At 42.5% G+C, this 16,075-nt stretch overlaps 1 protein-coding gene across 2 annotated transcripts in view; it reads left to right on the top strand.

The window, feature by feature from the left end:
* The window catches only part of ANKRD6 (ankyrin repeat domain 6), a 38,789-nt gene extending 25,740 nt beyond the window's left edge, over window positions 1-13,049 (top strand). For both annotated transcript variants that reach the window (XM_044449346.1, XM_044449340.1), the window contains 9 exons: window positions 720-818; window positions 1,026-1,103; window positions 1,493-1,597; window positions 1,883-2,020; window positions 3,417-3,593; window positions 4,780-4,932; window positions 5,862-5,975; window positions 8,587-8,905; window positions 12,057-13,049. In XM_044449346.1, coding sequence (XP_044305281.1) covers window positions 720-818; window positions 1,026-1,103; window positions 1,493-1,597; window positions 1,883-2,020; window positions 3,417-3,593; window positions 4,780-4,932; window positions 5,862-5,975; window positions 8,587-8,905; window positions 12,057-12,616 — 1,743 coding nt within the window. In that variant the 3' untranslated portion in view covers window positions 12,617-13,049. The remainder of the gene's footprint in view (window positions 1-719; window positions 819-1,025; window positions 1,104-1,492; window positions 1,598-1,882; window positions 2,021-3,416; window positions 3,594-4,779; window positions 4,933-5,861; window positions 5,976-8,586; window positions 8,906-12,056) is intronic.
* The last annotated feature ends 3,026 nt before the right edge of the window (window positions 13,050-16,075 follow it).

The raw sequence follows: 16,075 nt of genomic DNA, 5'->3' as shown, positions 1-16,075 counted from the left end.
CCAAGATTTGTTTCACCAGCAAAATAGGGTAAATGATGATTTGTGCTGTGTTGCATAGCAGTGATGGGATCGCTCAACATACTGTCCACATCAGCTCATCTTGCTGCCATTAATGCAGGATTAGCAATACCTGCTAGGCCTCTTGAGAAGATCCTGGTGTGTTTGTGACCATCACCAAATGCTAAACTTAAGGGTTTCTTCTTTCCCTGTTCCAGAACTTCTTTAACTGCATATTAGATCAGTATTGGACTGAAATGCTTCTGTTTCTCTTATATAACCAGTTAATAATAGACAAAAGACAAAAACACACAAACAAGCCTGGCAGCATTTTTCAAAGCAATTCCATTTGGCCTGCTTTTGCTAGGCTGTCTTTCTGCTAAGCTGCCTTTATTGAATCCCCGTGGCCTTGAGAAAAGTGGAACTGAAGTGTCTGAAGGAATTTCACGTCATCATGGAGGAAGCTTCGGCTTTTGAGTCTTGTCTGATAAGCACTGACTATGGCTTCCTTCAGATCCCTTTTGAATATCTAGTTAGGCCCAAAAGCTACTGTGTGATAGCTAGAAAAGGCAACACCCTGGAACAACTGCTGGAATGCCTACTCAATATGGAATGCAAGAATTTGTGCCTGTCCCAGTTCCTCACCATGCCATAGGATGGTGCTTTGTGTGAAAGGCCGACGTGGCCATGTCCAGGCTGCATTCTGCTTTTGCTTTTTCCAGGCTGGCGATACAGCACTTCATGTAGCTGCTGCACTAAATCATAAGAAGGTGGCCAAGCTTTTGCTAGAAGCAGGAGCTGATGGGACGGTAATGAACAATGTAAGTGCTAAAGTTCTTTTCCACATCCTTCCTGGTTATTTTCTGCTGGGCACCGGCTGAAATGGTAGTTTTGACAAAATAAATACACAGAGATGGTTTAAAATTATGTTTAGCAGTACATACATACATTAAAATTAAATAAACAGTATTTAGCTACATGCTGGTAAATGTTCAGCAATATCTTGACATGTTTTTGTTTTGTTACAGGCTGGACAAACCCCCCTAGAAGTTGCTCAGGAGAACAACAACCCTGAAGTTGCCCTTCTGCTCACTAAGGCCCCCCAGGTATATCACGAGTACAGCTCATTCGTGATGGATTCAGAAACACTGCTTTACAAACACACCGGCCGCTGGAACACATGTCCCTCTTACAAGTGCAGTTGGTGGTGTTTCAGTAGCTCCAGTGCAGAATGAACTTATTTCCACCTGCTCAGTGGGACTTCCTCTTGAATTTCTCCCCACTACTCCAGAGTGGTGGCATTTGGAAGCACTACAGTTGGGAAGGGAAGTCGATCCTGCTCCAAGACAGCCAGCACTGGATTGAATCCATGGAGTTCCATCCAAATTAGTCAGTCGTATTGTGGAATCATTAACATCAATGGTGTTTAAGTTAGTTATGACTCATGCTCTTACTTGATCTGTCCCAGTGGCATTGGAAATATTTCTATTTGTAGGTCTCACGTTTTAACCGTGGAAGGAGCCTGAGGAAGAAAAGAGAGAAACTCAAAGAGGAAAGACGCGCTCAGTCTGTCCCAAGGGATGAGGTGGTACAAAGCAAGGTAAGGCCAGCTTTGTCTGTTCAGAAGACAAGGAACCTGGTCTGCATGCAGCAAGGGCCTCTGGAAAGTCGTTGAAGCTGCACTAGGATTTTCACCTTTTTACCACTGTGCTGTAAGCCCTGGAACAAAATACTTGTTCTTATGATCATAACCTGTTTGATGCCTCTCATCATCCTCTGTTCCAATTTATGCAACTTTGCAATCAGGATCGAATGCAAGCACCTCTCTTGAAAGCAAAGCTGTGAGTCCATTTCACCATTGTCCATGCCTTTTATTTTGAAACAGGGCAGCGCCTCTGCAGCTGAAGACACTCACAGCAGTGACCAGGCGCCCCAAAGGAGAGGTGACCTAAAAGATGACGCGCAACTGCCTTTAGCAGAGTCCAGAGGGAGGAAGAATAAAAAAAAGAAATCGAGAGAGAAGGTACTAGGTGGCAAAGAGTGACAAAAGGGAGGCCTTTTCATCAGGGTTGTTCCTCTCTTCTTCCGTCAGCATTGGGCTTTTCACCAATGCCTGCTTTTGCTCCCTGAGTCCTCCTATAGGTTGAAAGGGACAATGTCACAGGAGAAACTAGGCTGAGGATCGCGTTCTTGTACAGTAAAACCTTGGATTGCAAGCGTGATTCGTTCCGGAAACATGCTGGTAACCTAAAGCACTTATATATCAAAGCAAATTTCCCCATAAGGTTCAATATAAATAAGATTAATCTGTTCTGTAACTTTTTTTTTAACCACAAAAATTTGAAGTGGGTGCACTGGGGGGGAGACAGGCGTGGTCATGGGTGCGGTCGGGCGTGGGGGAGAGAGACTGTACTGTACTCGCACCCGCAGCGAGAGAGAGAACTGGCGCTCAGTTGTGACGTGATGCTTGGCAGGCAAAGACCACGTTATACTCGTACTGCAAGACAACACTTGTTTATCAAGTTAAAATTTAGAAAAACTTTTTGCTCGTCTTGCAAAACACTCGCAGACCGAGTTACTCACAATCCAAGGTTTTACTGTACTTTTAAAAATAGGTTGAAATCAATATAACCAGTGCATGCAGAGTGTATGTGACAAGCTTTGATTACAGGCTTTCTGTTCTACCCAGTGTTTTAGGAAAGCTGTCTAGGATGTGAGTTGCTACAAATACAGTTAAAGCAATTAGTTGATTTGCATTAATGAAACTGGGTCTGCATTATGTCCATGTTTGTACCAGTGGGGGATTCGGACAGAGGCAGTTAAAATAAAATGGAATGCATTAGTCCTGAACCTTTTGATAGTTTTTGGCTGTTTGAAGAAAAGAATGATTAGTTATTAATATTAAGCATAAATATTGCCCTGAAATGGAGATTGGCTGAATCACTTGTGAAATGCATCTGCTTATGTAGAATGGGGAATGTTTCAGAATGTGTGCATTTAGGGTGCAATCGTAATGGCTGTCAGATACTGTCTAGAGAGCCAAAAGATGGGTCAGAAGCCCCATTCCAGCCCAGAAAAGCTGCTCTTCCTATGCTAGCTTTGGTTCCCCAGGTGAGGGTCTAGGGTGGGGCTCTGCTGGGATGCAAGAAGCCTGGCAGCACCTCAGCCTCTCCTCCTCGCAAGCAGGGACAAAAGATACAGTCACCCCAAAAAAGCCATTTATGTTGCTTGCGGGTAGGAGAATCATGGAAGCAGTCTTTGCTGCTGCACTTTCCCTCCCTTGATTGGATGCCCATAGTGCTCTGACTTCCAAGGGTTAAGGGCGGTTTCATTGGATGAAACCTTTAATAAATAAAATTAGTCAGAAAAACAGGAAGTTTTATATGCCAATCAAATGCGTGCATTTCTTTTATATTCAGGTTTCAGCACTCTCAGACCCCACATCTCCAGCTGACCAGCAAATGCCTCCGGGTGTACAGCAGAACTTGTCAAAACGCAGAAGCAAACACCGTTGTGCATCTCCGCCACCTCCCCATGAATTCCGAGCCTACCAGCTATATACACTTTACCGTGGGAAGGATGGAAAAATCATGCAGGTAACTCAGCCATTCCCTATGAAACTTTATGTATGTACGTAGCGAGTTTCTTGGGGAAATAAAACAGGAAAGGAATTTTGAAGATCCTAAATTTAACAATTTTTAATCTGTGTATTGGAGGAATTAATGGCAAATACCAGGTGTCCCTAATATGGCACCCATGGGCACCATAGTGCCTGGAAGAACCTGTAGTAGTGGTCACTCTCCTCTCCTGTCCTCTCAAAGATGGAATTAAGAAAAAACTTGAAGAAGGCTAGGGCAGTCTTCTTTCTACCTTCTTGCCTTACTCCTTCTCTCTCCTCTACCCCATTGCCTTGCTGTCATCCCTTCCCTTCTGGCCTCTAGTCTTGCTGTTTTTCCTCTCTACCACCTATGCCTCACTTTTGACTAGACAGTTCTATGACTAGCAACACAAAACTGGGGGGAGCTTTTTGTGGTGACGCCTACAGCAGTTTCTCAAAGCCCCAAATGAGGCAATGGATCCAAAAATGTTGAGGTGTATGAAATGCTCCGCATATGACTTTTTGATTTGATTTGGATTCCCAAGTTAATTTCTGATTGCAAGGACAGTGGAGCTAATACTCAAGAATCAGAAACTTCAAGTACCTACGTTAGATATTTTCTTTATTTAATCCTAAAAGGCACCTTGAAGGGCACAATCCTATTGTTCCACATCTCTAACATCATCCAGAAAGTGTTGCTTTGAAAAGTGTTTTAGATTCTCTTCTGTCTAGATCAACATGTGGTTGCACCTTGAATAAAAGAGAACTTGTATTCTCAATGAGAGATCATTAGAAGTAATACTCCTTGGTTCAGGTTTGGTTAATGAGAGTGGAGGGATTATTGATATTTTGTTGGCATAAGTTTATTAAGATAACACAGATTCAGGATTGTAATGTGAAATGTTACAGTTCTACCAAAGCTCATTTTTACTGAAGCATTTCAGGCAAGTTATTAAAGTTATTGCCTACAGGCTTGTTTCTCCAAAGCAGGTCATATCTAATTTATTTGCAGTGCTTGATTTTTCATGCGTACAATCTACATATCTGCTGTTTTCTTCCCATTTGTTTTTCCTCTTGAAAGCCTTATACATTGCTGTTGACTGCCATCGTCTTTGCTGTACACTTAACCAAAAGGTACATTTGACCAAAAAGGTCAAATGCTTAATGTTGTCCTCTTTTTGCAGGCACCAATAAATGGATGCCGCTGTGAGCCCCTGATAAATAAAGTAGAGAACCAGCTGGCAGCTGCCATGGAAGAAATGAAAGCAGAGTTTGTGACAGTGCAGGATAAGATGAATAGCAAACTCGGACAGATGGAAAACAGAACTCAGCATCAGGTAAGGAGGCATCTCAGAGGCAAAATGGGTCTGGAAGCATTAGGAGCCTGATAAGAACACTTCAGTGGTCTACTGACTATAAGTATCATGTGGAAGCTTTTTTGGAGTTCTACATGTGGTAAGCTGCTGTACATAGTACAGTTGCCACTTGGAAAAGCAACAGTATGGAAGCCATTACCTGCAGTCTCCACATTAGGATTATGGGGGTAAATTCACTGTCATCTGAGTGGACGTCCTGCTGGACTTCTCTCCACTAGAGTTTATCAACCCCAACATTTCGGAGCACAGGACTGTGGGAAGGGGGGAATCTGTTCCACCAGTGGCTTCTATTCCACCGGAAGATGACCCTGGTTGGATTCAGTCCTGTATGTGTAGGGCACCCCTTATTTTACATCTCTAGTTTAGTAATACTCCTGGCAGATGTTCAATATAAATCGTCTTAGAAAGAAATTAAGAGGTACTGTAGGTGGGTGGGGGAGATTTAGAGTTTGGAAGGGCAGAAGTCTTCCTGGATCACCCTGTTGGTACCTTACCAGAAAAGGGGGAAAAAGGCAGGAGGCAACCACCAAATATTGGCAGACAACTGCTTTGGTGCTCCATGGTGCTAATGCTGCAATTAATTTTCTTTTTTGCTACCATCAAATTCAGCAATGTCTGTATGGAGGCCATGAGCCTGTCCTTGCCCTAGAAACATGCTTGCAGCTGTCTGAAATAAGTTGTAATGTATTAATATTTTGAACATTGAATTCAGTCTGTATTCAGTAGAAATATACTGTTTCATAAATGTCTTTTGCAGATGTACTTTTTAGCTCTAAATTGTACCATTTGTAAAGTCAAAGGATGGAGGGCAGTTTTACTAAGTAACAAGATTTAATAAGTTAATTTATGCATTGATGTCATTTCTGTTGAACCTTTCCGTTCTCTTACAGCTCCGTGTTTTAGACAAATTAATGGCAGAGAGGCTGTCAGCAGAAAGAACGGAGTGCCTGCATCGACTTCAGGAGCACACTGAATTGGAAAGAAATGAAGGAGAAAAACGTCAGGTACAGGAGAAAAGATTATTATTATTATTATTATTATTATTATTATTATTATTATAACATTTCTATGCCGCCCCTTGCCGAAACCTCGGGGAGGCTTACAACATGATAAAATACATTGAAATACAATAGTACATAATAAATTACCATTAAATACAAAAATACAAAAAATACATTGATTTACAAATATAAAATTAAAATTATCAGTATAAAATAAAAATATAGGAGGAGAAAGAGAAGGAAGAAGAAGTTGCCCTGGCCAGATCATATATTTTAACAATTGAAATGATGTTTAAATAAAAAGGTCTTTACCTGGCGCCGAAAAACCAGTAATGACGGTGCCAGGCGGACCTCTTTGGGGAGTGAATTCCATAGGTTGGGCGCCACCGCAGAGAAAGCCCTCCTCCGGGTACTTACTCTCCTAATTTCTTTCATGGAGGGTTCCCGGAGAAGGGACTCCCGCAGATCTCAAAGGGCGGTCGGGCATATACGGACGTAAGCGCTCGTTCAGGTAGCCAGGACCCAAGCCGTTTAGGGCTTTATAGGTCATAACCAACACCTTGAATTGGGCCCGGGCTTCAATGGGAAGCCAGTGAAGCTGACGGAGGACTGGAGTCATGTGAGCAAAACGCCCCATCCCCGTCAGCAACCTGGCAGCTCTATTTTGCACCAATTGAAGTGTTCGGACTGTCTTCAGGGGAAGCCCCACGTAAAGCGCGTTACAGAAGTCTAGGCGGAAAGTCACCAGCGCGTGTGTCACTGTCGCCAGGCAGTCGTACTCCAGGTAGGGGCGCAGCTGATTAATCAGCCGAAGCTGAAGGAAGGCATTCCTCGCTACCGCTGTCACCTGAGCTTCCAAAGAAAGCTCCTGGTCGAGGAGTACTCCTAAGCTGCGGACCTTATCCCTAAGAGGGAGTGTTGCACCATTCAGGACCAGGTCAAATCCACCCTCTCCGAAACCCGATCCGCCAACCAACAGGACCTCCGTCTTGTCTGGGTTGAGTTTCAGTTTATTGGCCCTCATCCATTCCCTTACCTCGGCCAAGCACTGGTTCAGCACAGCCACTGCCTCACCTGGATTAGTGGAAAACGAGAGGTAGAGCTGGGTATCATCAGCGTATTGATGATTCCGCAGCCCACACCTCCTGATGACCTCTCCCAGCGGTTTCATATAGATGTTAAATAGCAGAGGGGATAGAATGGAGCCCTGTGGTACTCCATGGCATAGCTGCCATGACGTAGAGACATGGTCCCCCAACACTACCTTCTGGAATCGACCGTTGAGATAGGAGCGGAACCACTGCAAAGCAGTGCCTCCAACCCCCAATCCCGCAAGTCTATCCAGAAGGATACCATGGTCGATGGTATTGAAAGCCGCCGAGAGGTCCAGAAGAACCAACAGGGATGTACTCCCCCTGTCCTTCTCCCTGCACAGGTCGTCGTACAGGGTGACCAAGGCAGATTCAGTACTGTACCCGGGTTTGAAGCCGGACTGAAAAGAATCCTATGGACTATGTAAAATAACGAATATGAACATTTCCATTGAAACGCAAAAAGGCAGGAAACAATAAAGGTGCTGAAACAATCTAAAACAATAAAGGTGCTTCAGATGAGGCTTTTATGCTGCACTTCTCCTGCTTCCTTCACAGAATTTTACAGTGTGAACTTTGTAATAGGAGCAGATACCATCTGCTTGTACCCTTCCTGTGTTTTCCTACTTGTCCTTCCATCTTTTCTCTTACTGCAGAAAACTTTTAAGAAAAAAGAACAGAATTGCAGCAGAGCGCCTTCTAGTTAGTAGTGCTTGGAACCCTATACCTGAAAGCACCTTTAAGGTGACAGCAGGTTTGGGGTGGCGAAATGAAGACAGAGAAAAACATTTTTATTTTGAACATTCACAGTTTAGATGCCTGAAAATAGCTCCTTTAATTTAAACAGAATTCAGTTTCCGCCGTCTTTCTCAGCCTTCCCCAGACTACAACTCTCATCATTCCCAACCCTCTGAACAGCACCAGTTTGGGAAGTCTGTTCTTTTCCCACTGAAAATCATCCACAGACTTAACCCATATTATCTAATATTTCTGGTAAAAGAAGTAATCCTCCTCTGCCTTTTCATTGTCTTTCAGGTAGATGACATCTGAATTCCAGTCTTCAAAGGATTTTTTCCAGTAATTTTAAAGTTGTGTTTCATCAATAATAGAAAAAGAAGCAGATACCTCTGTTTCCAGGGAAGCTGGTGATTCTTCTCTCAGTAGGGGTCCTTATCCCTTGCAGCTTTTATTCTGAGCTTTATAGGGTTTATTCGCAGTGCAGAACTCTAGTCTCCAAACAGGTCTACCACCATGCACAATCCCAATATAGAATAAAAGGAGCAATGGATAAGAACTCAGTGGTTCAGGTTCCACTTGGCCGTGAAACTCACTCTGTGCTGCTTTCTGCTAAGGATCCAGTTCTTGGCACTCTTGCTAGGAAGGAAGGAAGATCTGTGACATCTTGGTCTGAGTTAAATAGGTTTGGGTCAGGCTGCACGAGGAACCCGGCATGTGTTTAGCAGCTGGAAAGTGAGATAGTTGTTAACATCTACTTATTTGTACATTGATTTTTTTTCTTTCAGATGACTTTGGTGGGGGAATTGAAAGCTTGGTGTATCTTAAAAATTCAGAATCTGGAGCTGAAGCTTTCTGGAGATTCAAGATCTTCAAGACCAAAATCAAATCTGTCCACGTGTGAGTCACTTACTGAGACTCTGGATACAGAGAACATTCATAGTACAAAGGATTGTAAAACCCCGCTGCAGTCGGATGGCTCGCAACAGCATTCTTGTTCAGTTCTTCAGAATAGTCTCTCAGAAGACACTGGAAAGAGCAGAGTGCCAGCAACGCAAGAGAGCTTTGGGAAGCAGTATTTTGTTGTTCATCAAGCCAGCACATCAGGTATTTTTTTCAAGTTTTAGTTAGCAATAATGTAACTAAATTGCTACATTTGTCCGTTGCATTAAAAATAAGTTTAAATAATTTAAATAAAATTAATGCATGGGTCCTTTGGCATAGAATAGAGCTGTCAATATAAATTTCATCTCTGTGTGTGTGTATTGTATGAGGCAACATACATACCCTCTCCCTATGTCATGGTATCCTTTTCCACACCAGTCAAGAGAAGCTAATAGCAATTATCAGCATACATTGTTTTCAGTGAATATACAGTAGAGGTGAGAAATAGATTTAAGGAATTAGATCTGATAGACAGAGTGCCTGAAGAACTATGGACAGAAGTTTGCAACATTGTACAAGAGGTAGCAACTAAAACCATCCCAAAGAAAAAGGAATGCAAGAAAGCAAAATGTCACTAGTGGGGGCGACAGTATTCCAGCTGAGCTGTTCAAAATCCTAAAAGACGATGCAGTAAAAGTGCTACACTCAACATGCCAGTAAATTTGGAAAACTCAACAGTGGCCACAGGATTGGAAAAGGTCAGTTTACATTCCAATCCCAAAGAAGGGCAATGCCAAAGAATGTTCAGACTACTGCACCATTGCACTCATTTCCCATGCTAGCAAAGTTATGCTCAAAATCCTACAAGCTAGGCTCCACCAGTATGTGGACCGAGAACTACCAAAAGTACAGGCAGGATTTTGAAGAGGGAGAGGAACTAGAGATCAAATTGCCAACATATGCTGGATCATGGAAAAAGCTAGGGAGTTCCAGAAAAACATCTGCTTCTGCTTCATTGACTATGCAAAAGCCTTTGATTGTGTGGATCACAGCAAATTGTGGCAAGTTCTTAAAGAGATGGGAGTGCCAGACCATCTTATTTGTCTCTTGAGAAACCTTTATGTGGGTCAAGAAGCAACAGTGAGAACTGGACACGGAACCACTGGTTGGTTCAAAATTGAGAAAGGAGTTTGGCAAGGCTGTATACTGTCACCCTGCCTATTTAACTTATATGCAGAGCACATCATGAGAAAGGCGGGGCTAGATGAATCACAAGTTGGAACTAAGATTGCTGGGAGAAATAGCCACAACCCCAGATATGCAGATGATACCACTCTAATGGCAGAAAGTGAAGAGGAACTAAAGAGCCTCTTGATGTGGGTGAAGGAGGAGAGCACAAAAGTTTGCTTGAAACTCAACATTAAGAAAACTAAGATCATGGCATCCGGTCCTCTCACTTCCTGGCAAATAGATGGGGAAGAAATGGAGGAAGTGACAGATTTCATTTTCCTGGGCTCCAAGATCACCGCAGATGGGGATTGCAGCCAAGAAATTAAAAGACGCTTGCTCCTGGGGAGGAAAGCTATGGCAAATCTAGACAGCATACTAAAAAGCAGAGACATCACCCTGCCAACAAAACTGTATAGTCAAGGCTATGGTTTTCCCTGTTGCAATGTATGGCTTTGAAAGTTGGACCATAAGGAAGGCTAAGCACCAAAGGATTGAGGCCTTAACTGTGGTGCTGGCGGAGACACCTGCGAGTCCCTTGGACTGCAAGGCGGTCAAACCAGTCAATCCTAGAGGAGATCAACCCTGACTGCTCTTTAGAAGGCCAGATACTGAAGTTGAAACTCTAATCCTTTGACCACCTAATGAGAAGGAAGGACTCCCTGGAGAAGACACTGATGCTGGGAACAATTGGCGACAAAAGAATGGGACGGCAGAGAATGAGGTGGCTAGATGGAGTCACTGAAGCAGTTGGCGTGAGCTTAAGTGGATTCCGGGGGATGATGGAGGATAGGAAGGCCTGGAGGAATGTTGTCCATGGGGTCGCGATGGGTTGGACACGACTTCGCGACTAACAACAACAACTGTTTTCAGGTGAAGAATAGTAGGATGTAGCCATTTGCTACTACAGCCATTGGCTTATCTAGTCCATTATTGACTGTCAGTGGCTCTACTGGATTTCAGGAAGAATTTTTTCCTGCCATCTCTGGAGATGCCATGAATTGAACTGGGGGCCTCAAAATCATTCCAGCAATCAAACACAGATGGGCAATCTTCAGCACCTTCAGTGCCATGGAAGGAAATACAGACTTGCCTCTCTACTTTGCGAACTTGGAAGGATTGACTAGGTACATTCAGCAGCAACTGGCACTCTGGAGAGCTCTTGTTAAAACTGTGAAGGGGAATTAGCCTAGAAGAGAAACTTAACAAAGATGATTAAAGTGAGACTATTTATGTACCATAGTTATATGGCCATCCACTAACATAAGTTCTTTGAGGGGCTTACAGAACCAAGAATAAATCCAGGGCAGGGGTTAGATCCAGGATCTGCCTTCTGCAATAGGAAGGGGCTCCTGGAGGAACACTCCACCTGATTTTTGGTGATCTCCCTTCCCCGGAGTTCATCTCATTCAGCAGAGTCTCCTGTCTCTCCGAGCAGCGTTTCAGTGGTCTGGAGGACCTGCTATGGGAAAGTATGTGTGGGGAGTCTATTTTCCAATAGTAGTGATCCAGCTTACATCCGGATCTAACTCAATATTTACCAGTAACACCGCCCTCCCCCCAAAAAAGTTCCTTTTTTTTTTTTTTACAGCAGAAAAGTAAGACTGATTAGCAACTCAGTGTTCGGAAGCTTGTAAAAAGCAAAGCAAATGCACCTGAAAACTAAATATCAACAGAAATGCAATTTATTTTCAAGTCCTTGGTAAATTCATCATCTTTCCAGTATGACATTTTTATTTACCCAGGACTTTGCATTTCTGTTGTTTTTTATTCAGATTTTATTGCAGAGAAACCCCGTTCATAGGAATATACTAAAAAAAGGCAACTATCCAGAAAACACTGCACTGGAGTAGGTTTCTCTACGCTTGATTCCTGAACGCTTGATGACTGGCAATTAAATATATGCCCTTACTCCACTAGAAAGTACTAGTTCTTTTTCAGAAGTTCTTTTTCAGAACTTTTTCAGAACTGAAAAAGAACAGAAGTTCTTTTTCAGATAGCCAATAAAACACGGATGTTTTCAGTTGCTGTATGCATTCTGAAATTTGCTTGCAACCATGAAACAGCCTTCCTTAATGAGGGCATCTGCTTTTTTCATATCACTGTGCACAGAAACAACTCATTGTTTGTGCTGACTTCTTTACAGGAACAGAGCACCAGTCAGCTGGAGCTGGCCCAGCTCCTTCTGCAGCATCTCCTCAAGCTGTGAGGCCTAAGGACAAAGCAAGCCTCAGCAGACTGCCGCACGAACTGCCACCAGCTGAATACTCGGGTTCTAAATTAAAGCATGTTAAGCTACAAACTGTTTCACAGGGTCCTGCAGAATTGACAAAGGGAGAGTCACAGAGTGGCTGCCTTATAGACAAGGGAACTCAAACAAAGAAACCTGGCAGAAGCAGTCAGCAGAAGCATAGGTCCCATCAAGCTGGAGGGACTCAACCTGCGCAGCAGCAGTCGCTTCCTGCCTCTGGAGGAAAGGAGCCCAGCTCTCAACTTGCAGGCACTTCTCAGGCTCTGGAAATTACACAGTACTTCTTTGAGGCTGTATCAACTCAGATGGAGAAGTGGTATGAAAGGAAGATTGAAGAAGCTCGGAGCCAAGCAGACCAGAAAGCCCAGGAAGATAAAGCAGTTCTCAAAGAACACATCAAAAGCTTGGAAGAGGAACTGTACAAACTAAGGACTAAAGTGCAGAAGGAAAACTAGAAGTCCTTTATGCTGATGAAAAGATACAGAGAAACTGCTATGTTCACAAATAGCAAGTAAGCTTTTTTTTTATTTTTGCAGGTACAGCACTGGGGAATTCTACAAGCTGTTCCGCATATGTGGATTTGTGGCCTTTTCAGATGTTGAGGGTTGTGTTCACGCAGAGACCTCAAGGAATCTAGACATAGTTCCTCAAAGTAGCATTTCATTTTTGGGAAAATGCACTGTTTTTTAACCTCCCCTTGCCAGAAACATGTTTATTTTCTCCCCATAATGTAGTGCCAGTTGAGATAGCCATTCTGTGTAGAATGTGGTTGTGTAATGTATTTGTGTTGCTGGGGGTGAGTGAGGCACTCTGCCCCCATCTTTCCAGTGCCTGTGCCATTTTTTAAAAAAGTTTTACTTAATATATATTTTTAACATATTCTTTTGAAACTGAGTGTTCTTTTGCTGTAGCGCTCAAGCTCACAAGTGCTTATGTTCCTTTTGAAAATAAAAGCAGTAGTGGCCAACCTTAGTAAGGTGATCCCTTCCTTCTGCATAGGACTATGCTGCCATTATATGAATTCTGTGTGCTCCCCGGTCTCGATCAGCGAAGGCCGTGCTTCTGTGCACATGTCCTTAACTGTATGGGGAACTGTTCACACAAACCAAGTGTGTGTTGTAATCCCAAACTCCAACCTGCATCAAGTCACAATTATATTGATCAGCTCTTTAAGAGACAGAGATGACAGATGGTGGGGTAGATTTAACTGCCCGCCTCTCAAAAAGCTAATTAGTTTGTTTATAGTCAGCAGGGGTGGTAGTATAATAGAATATAATCTTTGTTATGTTTGTGCCTCAATATCCCCTCCAAATTCTTATTCAAGGTACAGTAACAAGCTTACCAGTCTGCCTCTTAAAGGAAACCCAGTGTTTTCAAGCTGTAATGGAAGTGTTGTATACTTAATACAGGGATTAAGGGAATACTTGTGCTTCTCTGGATGACTTGATCTGCAGCTCCATCTTCATTCATCATGCCAATGTTAGAGCTGATGTGATTTGTAGACCAAAAACATCTGGATGGTCACAAGTTCCCTGCTTAATGTTACATCTCTTTTGGATGAGGTATGTAAATGTAAATAAGTATTTTTGTGAGTAATTCTGTACCTGAGCACATGTGTTTAATAATTGTGAAGCAATTATTGATAGATAGTAAAAACATGTGCTTCCAGTTCTGAGTCCACTGTTTGGTGAACTGAGTTGCCCAAGTGAATAAAGAAGTTGAGTTGGCCACCTCGATCCTAAAGCAGATTTTGTCTTAACCATATTTCATATGAATGTAGGGCTCTATTCATTACGACTTCTGTGCCTTCACTAGTTCTGTTGTGCCTCCAAGAACCACTGGTATGCAACAGGGACTAGTGCTTCTGAAAGGAGCCCCCCAAATGCTTGTTTGTAGAATGGGGCAATCGGCAGTGCTCCCATCTGCAAGGTCCACCAACTGCCCCGTTGCAGAAACAAGTGTTTTTTGCTCCTTCTGGTAGTATTATGAAGCATTAGCCTTCTGTTGCACTGGTTGTTGCTTCTGTTAGCACAGGGATACCTACCCTTTACCTTTTAGCAAAACTAGTCCTACCATCTGCATATACAAGTTGCCTCTGACAGACTGGGATGTCTGGGTCTTCCTAATGTACCAGCATTTCACTTATTAAAATATTTTGCTAATGTTTCTTTAAGGAAGTCTCGAGTGCTATGTTTTAAGTGTTTTGTGTTTAAAAAAGATAATTGAAACTATGTCACAGGTTCAGTTCTGTGTAATACTAGAATGAAGTTTGGACCAATTTCACCATCGCTTTTTTCCCCAAAATTAAAATGGCCTAATCCATTTAAGAGACTCCACTATGCACAATTAGGCATACGCTTCCAGGATTGGGAACCACTAGCATAGACTAGATGAGCTTCTTGGTGATGACAGAATATTTACATACTGTATTGCTTCAGCTGGGAAGTACATAGAGATATGCATCTGAATTCATTTCCACATTCTCCACAACTAGAGCTGGACTGAGGTCAGAGGTAGTCTCAGGTACCAACATAGTTCAATAGACACAGAGCTTACCTCGCACACAAGATTATAAACAACTGAAATTAAGTCTTTGGAGAAGTGCAATGGTTGTGTCTGGAAAAAGTACATAAAAGTTCTTTATGCATGAAGTATTCATTTTTCCTAATCCAGATAATTACATATTTTACTTTCACATTTTAAAAAAGCATGTGTTTCTATCATTTATAGCCCTTTCCTGGAAAAAGAGATTTAATTTAAATCACATAAAGAATTTAAATCCTACAGTCCTGAAATATGTAAGCATATTAAATGTACATGGGTTGAAACAAGTTACAGTATTGCTCATGCCAGAGGCAAATTGTGGAGGAGCAAATCGTGTGACATACCAGGATCATTTCTTGATAAGTTGCATTCTGTACATTCAGTAATGTATTATAGTTCTTTCCATCTTCTGTATGTGTGTGCCACCATTTGGTAAAACATCACACAGTAGACCTTGTGTAGCTGGGTGCAGCGGTACTCAGCTCTAACAGCCATGACTGGTTTGTGGGAGGGGCCACCGGGTCCTGTTGTTTCCCCCCGCCCTCTGTAATATAATTTTTTATGACTATGTGGAGAGCTTCACGTGCAACCATATGAGCACAGTTCATTAGGATCAAAATGTGCAATCCAGAGAATTACAGGCATATGTAAGCTGCACTAAACTCCATGGATGTACAAGAATCCTATTGATTTTAAGCAAATGTATGTGTGGCTATGGATACGTGCAGGTTTTCCACTTCAGGACACTCTGAGGTTTCTTGAAGCTGAGTATTTCACCATGGTTTGTTATCCTGGCTTGGTTCAGACAATATGATAAATCATATTTCAACAACAACCTACACTTAACCCTTGAGCATGGGTTATCCTGTCATATGATTCCATAGAAAAAGAACATACAGCTAACTAAATAAGAGTTCAGAAATAGTTGTGCATTCTGTTCTACATAACAATTTTGGAATTATACTACCTATGAAATGTAGTTTTATATGGAAAATATCTGTACAGTTCCTGCTGAATTACTTGTGACATGTAGAGTATATAAACTGAATTGTATTGGACACATTGGTTTGCATTTGACGTTCCAAGAGCTTTAATTCCAAGAACCTTAAGAAAACACGCAGCTGCTGCTTGTAATGCTAAGTAACTAACATACAAACAAAGATTGTTCTCATAAAGATCTGCGAGCTTTCAATTCCCAATGAAGCCCTTGGATAGCAAGGTAAGTGCTTTTGGTCCTTCACCTGTTTCTCACTGTGGCCAAACAGATACTTTCTGAAACCCAAAGGGGCAATGGGTGGGGAGGGGGAGTCAACCAAACCCTTTGAATTGATATGTCAGTCATCCTTACGCAAGGCAAATACACCAACTGG

Source organism: Varanus komodoensis, unplaced genomic scaffold, assembly GCF_004798865.1.
Source record: "Varanus komodoensis strain SLA01 unplaced genomic scaffold, ASM479886v1 scaffold1, whole genome shotgun sequence".
Lineage (NCBI taxonomy): Eukaryota > Metazoa > Chordata > Lepidosauria > Squamata > Varanidae > Varanus > Varanus komodoensis.
The sequence above is the reverse complement of the archived record's forward strand: the minus strand, read 5'-3'. Positions and strand labels throughout refer to the sequence as shown.